Source organism: Mizuhopecten yessoensis, unplaced genomic scaffold (genome assembly GCF_002113885.1).
Source record: "Mizuhopecten yessoensis strain PY_sf001 unplaced genomic scaffold, ASM211388v2 scaffold1861, whole genome shotgun sequence".
NCBI classification, from domain to species: domain Eukaryota; kingdom Metazoa; phylum Mollusca; class Bivalvia; order Pectinida; family Pectinidae; genus Mizuhopecten; species Mizuhopecten yessoensis.
This window is the reverse complement of record NW_018404258.1, coordinates 20,613-31,615: the sequence shown is the minus strand read 5'-3', so window position 1 is coordinate 31,615 and position 11,003 is coordinate 20,613. Positions and strand designations below refer to the sequence as shown.

Below are 11,003 nucleotides of genomic sequence, written 5' to 3'. Positions count from 1 at the left end.
TAAGTTAATATAAAGTATACATCAAGGAGACAGGGTAAATGTCGTTCTAGTGATCGAAACGTGCTATATAAACTAGTAAGCAATCTATTTCTACCAACCTGGGGAATTGTTTAGAAATATTACACTTATCTAATACATGTATAAATATTGCTTACATGCACCAGGAATTTGTCTTCCGCGTACGAAACGCCTTTCACATTATTACATAATTATGTTGTCAGTTTTAAATTATACTTCTAAAAATCATTAGAGCTGGAAACAATCCTGGCAGCTTTCTCATGGTCCTATTACTAACGATCGCCCCTCAAACAGGGTCAGCTTTCTCCTGGTACTATTACTAACGATCACCCTCCAACCAGGGTCAGCTTTATCATGGTCCTGTTACTAACGATCGTCCGTCAAACAGGGTCAGCTTTCTCCTGGTCCTATTACTAACGGTCGTCCCTCAAACAGGTTCAGCTTTCTCATGGTCCTGTTACTAACGATCGCCCCTCAAAAAGGTGTTTAATAGATGCCCATTAAAATAAATAGATTTCTTATACTCAAAAACAGGAATATTTGACGAACAGGAAATGTAGATACTGGGAACAAGCGGCATTAAACGGAGTCAGTTGTCATGTAAGAAATATTAGACAACGGGAGCACATGTCATTAAACAAGATCAATTTTAAGCCAAAATTAATTGTTATTCAGGAAAACCATAGACACTTGGAGTTCATGTCATTAAACAAGGTCAGTTGTTAAGTAGAAGGCATTTGACACAGGTAACACGTGTCATTAAACAGGGTCAGTTTTCATGCTAGAGTCAGTTGTCGTGAAGGAGACATAAGACACTGGGAACACGTGCTATTAAACAGGGTCAGTTGTCGTGCAGGAGACATACACACAGGGAACATATGCTATTAAACAGGGTCAGTTGTCATGAAGTAGACATAATACACTTGGAACACATGCCATTTAACAGGGTCAGTTGTCGTGCAGGAGACATAAGACACTGGGTACACGTGCTATTAAACAGGCTCAGTTGTCATGCAGAAGACATGAGACTCAGGTAATACATGCTACATGTATTAGCCAGGATTAATTGTCATACAGGAAACCAGACACTGGGAAGACATGTTATTAAACAGGGTCAGTTGTCATACAGGACACATTAGACACTGGGAACACATGTTATTATACAGAGTCAGTTGTCATGCATGAGATATTTAACCCTGGGAACACATGCTATTAAACAAGGTCAGTAGTCATACAGGAGACATTAGACACTGGGCACACATTCTATTTAACAGCGTCAGTTGTCATACAGGCGACATTAAGCACTTGGAACACATGCTTATAAACATAGTCAGTTGTCATACAGGGGACATTAGACACTTGGAACACATGTTATTAAACAGGGTCAGTTGCCATACATGAGACATAAGACACTGGGCACAAATGCTAATAAACAGATCTAGTCAGTTGTCATACAGGCGACTTCGGAGACATTAGACACTGGGAACACTCGATATTAAACAGGGTCAGTTGTTATATAAGATACAAAGAGCACTGTGAACACATGCTATTAAATAGGGTCAGTTGTCATGCAGGAGACATTCAACACTAGGAACACATGCTATTAAACAGTGTCAGATTTTTAACAGGAGACATTGGACACTTGGAACACACGTTATTCAACTGGGTCAGTTGTCATGTAAGAGACATTAGACACTGGGAAAACATGCTGTTTAACAGGGTCGGTTGTCATACAGATGACATGAGACTCTGGGAACACATGTTAGTATACATAGTCAGTTGTCATGTATGATATATTAAACGCTAGGAACACATAATATTAAACAATGTCAGTTGTCATACAGGAGACATTAGACACTGGGAACACATGTTATTAAACAGGGTCAGTTATCGTGCAGAAGACATCAGACACAGGGAACCAAGTTATTAAACAGGGTCAGTCGCCATACAGGAGACATTAGTCACTGGAAACACATGTTATTATACAGAATCAGTTGTCATGCATGAGATATTAAACGCTGGAAACACATGCTATTAAACATAGTCAGTTGTCATACAGACGACATTAGACACTGGGAACACTTTTTGTTAAACAGGGCCAGTCGCCATACAGGAGACATAAGATACTGGGAACACATGTTATTAAACAGGGTCAGTTATCGTGTAGGACACATTAGACACTGGGAACACATGTTATTATACAGAATCAGTTGGCATGCATGATATATTAAACGCTGGGAACACTTGCTATTAAACAAGGTCAGTTGTCATACAGGCGACTTCGGAGACATTAGAAACTGGGAACACATGCTATTAAATAGAGTCAGTTGTAATGCAGGAGACATTCAACACTAGGAACACACGTTTTTTAACTGGGTCAGTTGTCATGTAAGAGACATTAGACACTGGGAACACATTTTATTTAACAGGGTCGGTTGTCATAAGGAGACATAAGATACTGGGAACACATGTTATTAAACAGGGCCAGTCGCCATACAGAAGACATAAGATACTGGGAACCAAGTTATTAAACAGGGTCAGTTATCATACAGTAGACATAAGATACTGGGTACCAAGTTATTAAACAGGGTCAGTCGCCATACAGGAGACATAAGATACTGGGTACCAAGTTGTTAAACAGGGTCAGTCGCCATACAGGAGACATTAGACACTGGGAACCAAGTTGTTAAACAGGGTCAGTTATCATACAGGAGACATAAGATACTGCGTACCAAGTTGTTAAACAGGGTCATTTTGTCTCCAGGAGACATCAGACACTGGGAACACTTTTTATTTAAAAGGGCCAGTCGTCATACAGGAGACATAAGATACTGAGAACGCACGTTAATAAACAGGGTCACTTATTGTGCGGGAGACATAAAATACTGGGAACCAAGTTATTAAACAGGGTCAGTTGTCATACAGGACACATTAGACACTGTGAACACATGTTATACAGAATCAGTTGTCATGCATGAGATATCAAAAGCTGGGAACACATGCTATCAAACAAGGTCAGTTGGCATACAGGAGACATTAGACACTGGGCACACATGTTTATAAACATAGCCAGTTGTCGTACAGGCGACTTCGGAGACATTAGACACTGGGAACACTCGATATTAAACAGGGTCAGTTGTCACGTAAGAGACATTAGACACTGGGAACACATGTTATTAAACAGGGCCAGTCGCCATACAGGAGACATTAGACAAGGGGAACACATGTTATTGAACATTGTCAGTTATCGTGCAGGAGACATAAGATACTGGGAACCAAGTTATTAAACAGTGTCGGTTTTCATACAGAAGACATTAGACACTGTGAACACATGCATTTTTAACAGTGCGATTGTCATACAGAAGACATTAGACACCTGGAACACATGTTATTATACAGAGTCAGTTGTCATACAGGAGACATTAGACACTGAGCACACATGCTAATAAACAGAGTCAGTTGTCATACAGGCGACATCGGATACATTAGACACTGGGAACACTTGATATTAACCAGGGTCATTTGTCATACAAGATTCATTAGGCACTGTGAACACATGTTATTAAGCAGGGGCAGTTGTCATGCTGGAGACATTCAATACTTGGAACACTTGCTATTAAACAGTGTCAGTTTTCTAACAAGAGACATTGGACACTTGGAACACACGTTATTTACCAGGGTCAGTTGTCATGTAAGAGACATTTGACACTGGGAACACATGCTGTTTAACAGGACCGGTTGTCATACAAAAGACATAAGACACTGGGAACACATGCTATTATGCATGGACAGTTGGTCTACAGGAGACATCAGACACAGGAAACACTTTTTATTAAACAGGGCCATTCGCCATACAGGAGATATTGGACACTGGGAACACATGTTATTAAACAGGGTCAGTTATCGTGCAGGAAACATAAGATACTGGTAACCAAGTTAATAAACAGGGTCAGTTGTCATACAGGACACATTAGACACTGGGAACACATGTCATTAAACAGGGTCAGTTATCGTGCAGGAGACATAAGATACTGGGAAACAAGTTTTTAAATAGGGTCAGTTGGTCTACAGGAAACATCAGACACTGGGAACATATGTTATTAAACAGGGTCAGTTTTCTAAGAGGAGACATTGGACACTTGGAACACACGTTATTTAACTGGGTCAGTTGACATGTAAGAGACATTAGACACTGGGAACACATGCTATTTAACAGGGTCGGTTGTCATACAAAAGACATAAGACACTGGGAACACCTTTTATTAAACAGGGTCAGTTGTCATACAGGACACATTAGACACTGGGAACACATGTCATTAAACAGGGGCAGTTATCGTGCAGGAGACATAAGATACTGGGAAACAAGTTTTTAAATAGGGTCAGTTGGTCTACAGGAAACATCAGACACTGGAAACGCTTTTTATTTAACAGGGCCAGTCGCCATACAGGAGATATTGGACACTGGGAACACGTGTTATTAAACAGGGTCAGTTATCGTGCAGGAAACATAAAATACTGGGAACCAAGTTATTAAACAGGGTCGGTTTTCATACAGGACATATTAGACACTGGGAACACATGTTATTATACAGAGTCAGTTGTCATGCATGAGATATTAAACTCTGGGAACACATGCTATTAAACAAGGTCAGTTGCCATACAGGAGACATTAGACACTGGGGACACACGTTATTTAACAGGGTCAGTTGTCATGCAAAAGACATAAACACTTGGAACACGTGCTATTAACCAGGGTCTGTTATCATGCAGAAAGCAGTAATTGGGATTTATTGTGATATGGTCAATATTCTGTGTACCAACGATATGGAAGGACTAATGATGAGTGATGCACGATGAATGACTACGCCTTGTCAAGTCTGTCTTAGGGAGTGTAGCTCCAGCATGATAGACTCCTTGTTACGGACTGGTACTGACCTTACCTGTTACATAAAGTCTAAGCAAATGAAAATCACATGCTTCATAGATCGTTGTCAGTTTTAATTAAAGTTAAGTAAAATAGTAGCAAGCATTATCTAATGCATCATCGTTTCTGTCGATGGAGCGTTAAAATATTACATTGAATTATGTATATCTTAAAATATTTTAATTTAATATGAAAGTATCCTGTGCTTTGCTGCATAAATCCCGTTGGTACATGTATTATTTATTTCATTCTTATAACCTAAGATTTTGTATGTATTCTATTTTAAATAGGTTCGAATTTCTTTATGCTTCCCCAACCGATGACGGCTTTAGAGGCATATACCGCCTGCAAAGAAAATAACAGCATCTTGGCGTTACCTGGAAAAGACGATATTGAGACATTGGATACTGTCTTGAACAACACTGAAAGTCTTGGAGCTTGGACGGGGGAGTATGTCGACTTTGCTCCTTGGGCGTTTGCTAAAGGTAAGTTGGTATCCTAAGATGTATTATGTAATTTCTGGATTATTTGGAAGACTTCCTGTGTTATTATCTTGCAACATGCTAAAGAAAGAGGTACATTTACAATGCAAAGATCGATCACATTAATTTACACATTGATTAAAATGTACTCTGCACGCATTTAATTCACTGCAATAAGGGAAACGATAGCTGTTATAAGCTCTTTGATTTCTTGGATTGGGTCAAATCGTTTCTGAATTCCCTGTCCTTATACGACATGGTGAGAACAACTAAGGTTCATTACATTATCTGCAGTGTTCTGTCGGTTTTTGACAAGAGTAGGCATTTCAGAACTAGTTAACAGTTTTCATAAAACACATCCAAAAATAAAGCACAATATGGAATTAATTATCTTCACAGATGTGATTTAGGCTGTAAAAAATCAAATTGGCCCTACATGTATGTTGTGATGTTCATTTACGGATCCCCGTGCAACTTCCAAAACGTATCTGAAAAAAGGGATATGGTGGTTAGATATTTAACATATAACATTGTGTGTTAGACCATTTAAAGTTCAAATAATGTTTCTTGTTCATAAGGGCAGTAAACCTTTAAACATAAACGCCTATTGGTAACATGTAAGTACTTATTGTTGTCAAATCAGTGCTTAATGCTTAATAACAAACGGTGGTACATGTACTAAGTGTGTGCTTTTTTATTTAACTCGCTCATATATATTTGTATGTAATAAGGGGTGTTTCTACTGTATTCAAATTTATGAAAAAGAACTATTATCTCACTTCAAATTTGTCAAAATTTTAATACAAATAGTCTTTTCCTTTCCATCCTGATATACTTTAACTACGTATATGTGTGTCGATATTTATTTATTTTTTATCTTTTTTATTGAATAAAAATGATTGTTTTTTCAACATATCAATTTATAGACATTTCTTATTGAGAAATATAATGCAGTTGAGCAAATGATAATTTCCTATTTCATCAAATAACCTTCAACAATTTAAAGGTATTATTTATTTTTTTGAATTGACAATCAAAGCGTCAATTATTCATTTTAATGTTTTCTGTACACACATGTTGCAGGTTGTTATACAATCTTCAATACATCGAGACACAACACATCTTACAGTGGTTCGACTTGTTTTCAGTCCTGTGACAAGAATCTTAAGGTAGTTTTTGTACGGGTAAGTTTCTATTACATATCGTGGATATGCATTGTTTAATACTAGCTTTAATTTTGATCACCTGTTGTAGCTTAACGTCGTAAAGGACCATGTTAAGTATGGGGCCTTTTCTGCCCCCCAATTGTCTCCCTGAAATAAACCAGTTCAAAATGGCCAGTGCGCTGTACATATCATCCTAAAACCGCTACCTTTAACAAAATTCCTTTTGATGAGCTTCGTAAGTAAAGAGCGCACTCGTGCTCCAGCAAAACACTTTACACAATTTGTATTTTATCAGAATACAGCATCCCTGAAATAATAGATCTGATATAAGAATTCATAATGACGTCGTCACGTACACTTCATTGCAATAGTCCCTCCAAATGTGGAGGCACGGTGGTAGTCTAGTGGTTGAACGCTGGGGTTGTGACCGAAGGGTTGCGGGTTCGAGTCACGTCACGGCAAAGTGTTGTAGTTTTGAACAAGATACTCAACTCCGCTTGTTCCAGTCTACTCAGCTGTAAATGAGTACATCTGTACGTGGTTGGGAAGTGCTAGAATTGTTGAATGCTAGCTGTGGGTGTCGAAATGGCCGCACTACGGCTGTATTCCTCCCCAGGGAATTGAGAAAAATGTTGGCTTGTTGCAAAGTCCCCGTAACCACGGATCATAATTTGTGAACTACTATGAGACGCCCTATGACCTAGGTTGTGATAAAGCGGTATATAAGAACTTCGAATTATTATTATTATTTATTATCAAATAGATTACAATTATGAAAGTTCACAAATTTTGGTCAAACCACATTTCAGACATGGTTTCCTCTTCTTTTTATCTTATGTCTCATTCATGAGTCTTTAAAGGATTAAATAGTCACACTGTGTATTAGTAATGCGGATTTTTGTTTTTCAATTGAATTATTAAATAGTTTAAAAATTGTTCCCAAATATTATATTTTGGTGAATATTTTGTCACTTCCTTTTAATTTCCTGCATGTCTATCATTTTCAAAAATGACGTACGAGATATTTACAAGTTTGTGCTGACGTTTACTCGCCATGGTCAAATGCTGACATTACTGCAATTAATCACATTGTCTAGACTTGGATGAGGATTTATTTTATTTATTGGATTTATGTCCTGGTAATGAATTGTCGTTTTACAATATGGAAACAAAGACAATGTTTACAGATTTCCATTGTTTACTTTTTATATAAATTGCTTTGTTTGTCCAGAATGTTACACAGCAAGTGTAGACATGGTTATATTAAGAGTTTTACTAATTTTTTTTATTAGGAATCCGAGTGCATTTGTGATATCAGCCGGGTGGATACAACGTTAACGTCACTATACAACTTGTGTAACAAACCCTGTAGCAGAGACGGAGGTGCATGTGGTGGTGTTGGAAGATTATATACAGAATATCTTGGATGTATGTATTATTCTTATGTTTGTATTTTTTAATGTTTGTATTTCATGATCGCCTCAAAAATTATATACATATAGAATAGCTAAGACAGCTTTCGCAAATCCGGTAGAAACGGTCGAGATGGCACTGAAAATACTCCATGATAAACGAATACAGTCGAACTGTCAGTGAGCCGACGTAATAGGCAGAGCATTTTACCAAGATATAAAAACACAGAATAACAAAGACTTATATTATTTAATATGAAATTCAAATCTTGAAAGAAAAAAAAAATATTAATCAACAATAAAAGCGGAGTTGTCCGCAGTACCAATCCAAAAAGTTAACGAGCAAAAACATTAAATCCGGATATGAAGTGGTAACTGTCAAATGTTGATAATGAAATTACTTGAGTTTTAAATATTTGGTGAGCGGTGAAACTATTTGTACAACAGTGAGATATAGATATAGCAATAATCCTACATGATCGTTTCTTGTGTCAGCATCCGAGACTGGGAGTCACGTGATATCGAAAATATCGGCAGACATAAATTATCATTGCTGCAAAACCTAAGATAATTGCATATACATATACCAATAACCCGTCTTTGTGCTCGGTAAAATATAAATATATATGGGCCCAGAAGACAGAGTTAATTGGGCTTTTGCCAATGTTGAAAGTCATCAGGCAGCTGATTTTTCATTCTGATGTAATAAGAGCGTAGCTTGGCGCCCGAGCGAAGCTCTTTAATGGTAACACATGCGTGCGTAAACAGAAGTGCTTCCCCTTGCTACACATTGCCTTTAAATTTTTTCTTCCGGAAGTAGACGTCCAGTGGGGAAACAGGAAGTGTATCCTTGAAGCAAAGACAATTGTGTTTCAACTCATACATAAACATCTTCATATAGTGAAAACAATACCCATGTTTTATTATTTGTCTATTTAGGTAAAAACTACAGTGTAAAATACATTCTGAGTGAAAACAATCGATCACATAAATTTTGATACTAGCAGGCCTGAAACGTCGTTCAGAGATTATCATACTATTACGTCACAAGCACGTCACACTCCATCGGCCTTCATTTCCGGAAGGATGAAAAATAACCGGAAAATCTTGGAACTGATGTTCGTTGCATTTATCTCTTTGTCGGTGCTTCATGACTTTTTAATTTCAGTTTTTGCCACAGGCACAAAAAGTAAAAACGGGGATGTTTTCTGAAGATCCTTTTTGTCATCAACCATGTTCTGCTAATATTTCTACCGGGAGATATTTTCAAAAAGAGCCGCATTTAACCAATAGGTCAACGTGTACATCTATTTTTCATCGTCTAAAATTTCATCACCTTTTGATTTCGATTTGTTGAGAATATGAACGAAATAATTAACATTTTTGAAAGTCTGGTTATAGTGCACATAATTTATGTATGCATCACCACTTATAAAAGAAACAATGGATAATTCATTTATATCGAAATCAACAATACTTGTCCAGACAACGAACCCGAGTTCAACGCCATTTTTCAGCAACGTATCACTTTTTCACAACGCATGCCGATTTATAACTAGTTACAGACAGAAACTTTTTTTTTTTCTTTCACAAGTTTTATTGATATATAAAACAACAACAACAAAAACGTCCACTCACTCACAAACATTGTGATGCCATTACCTCAATCATCATCATCATCATCATCATCATCATCATCAACAACAACATAGTCATCATCATCACCATCATCATCATCATCTCATATACATTGTGATGCCATTACCTCCATCATTCTCATCATCCTCATCATCATCATCATCATCATTCATCATCAACATCATCATCTTCCATTCATTCATGTATGATGAAATGATATCATATATTAAGAGTACATGCATCTTTTCAGTTATTTTATTTTTGAGCTCAAGCTTATGAATGTATGAATAAATGAAATAGAAGAAAATTATTGATTTTGTAATTCATTACAAAGCCCAGGAGACAGCTATCAGAATATTATTTTTTACAAAACAAGAAGTTTTTCCCATTTTTTCCATTCCTTTTCAAACTTCTCTCTATAAGTTTCTCCTTTGCTATTTGCTATACATCTTTGTATATTATGGTAGTCTTTTATTGTGTTAACCAATGCATTTATATTTAAGGAGCTATGAAGACAACGCATTTTATATACATATTGTTTAATTATAATGAGTATCTCATTATCAATTCTACCATTCACATGTTGTGTAAGAAATCCAAATAAGTAAGATTCTTTATTAAAATCAAAAGGAATAATGAGTGCATCCAAAAGAGTTTCAAAACTAATAAGAAGATTCTGAGTCTCTTGACATTCCCATAAAATATGGGTAATAGTTTCAATCTCAGAATTGCAAAGTGTACACATAGGAGATACAACTATTCGAGTTTTAAAAAGGAAAGAATTTGTTGTCAGAATATGGTGATTTATTCTATACTGAAAACCACTGAAATTTTGTATTAGTAGTTATAACAAAGGGAAGCTTGAAAATCTGATGCCAAGAAAAGTTACTAAAATCAAAGACTCTATTCCATTTCTTCTGTCCTGATGGAACGATGTTATTTTTTACCAGGATACTATAAAAATGTTTGGAACCTTTAGACTTTTTAAAGAACGGTTCTAAGTGTACAGGAATAAAAGGACAAAACAATCTTAATTTAGGAAAATCTGGATTAGAGTTGAAATGTTTTACAGCAGAAAGAACACTGTGATATTGGAGAAAATTAGTCTGTATTTGATAAGTTTGAGTGAATTCTTGAACTGTATAAAAGGAACCAGAATTATAGTCTTTAATCAGATCATTTATATTAATAACTCCTTTTTTATACCAATCCTTAATAAAATTTGACCTTCTATCAATAATAATTTTGTCATTAAACCATAAGGGGGTCTTCAAGTATACCTCATTTTTGTTAATTTTAATTTCATTTGCATGATACAAGTTTTTACAAGCTTTCAAAACATCAGTCCAGAACTTAATTTTAC

The 11,003-nt window shown here is 36.3% G+C and overlaps 1 protein-coding gene across 2 annotated transcripts in view; it reads left to right on the top strand.

Annotated features, from left to right (window-relative positions):
• LOC110441449 overlaps nucleotides 1-8,294 on the top strand; it is a 14,749-nt gene extending 6,455 nt beyond the window's left edge. Inside the window, exons 2-4 of one of the 2 annotated variants that reach the window (XM_021484603.1) lie at nucleotides 5,233-5,427; nucleotides 6,508-6,593; nucleotides 7,883-8,294. In XM_021484603.1, coding sequence (XP_021340278.1) covers nucleotides 5,233-5,427; nucleotides 6,508-6,593; nucleotides 7,883-8,050 — 449 coding nt within the window. In that variant the 3' untranslated portion in view covers nucleotides 8,051-8,294. Of the gene's footprint in view, nucleotides 1-5,232; nucleotides 5,428-6,507; nucleotides 6,609-7,882 lie in introns of both variants that reach the window. The other variant, XM_021484593.1, reaches the window with a different exon arrangement.
• Nucleotides 8,295-11,003: the final 2,709 nt, after the last annotated feature.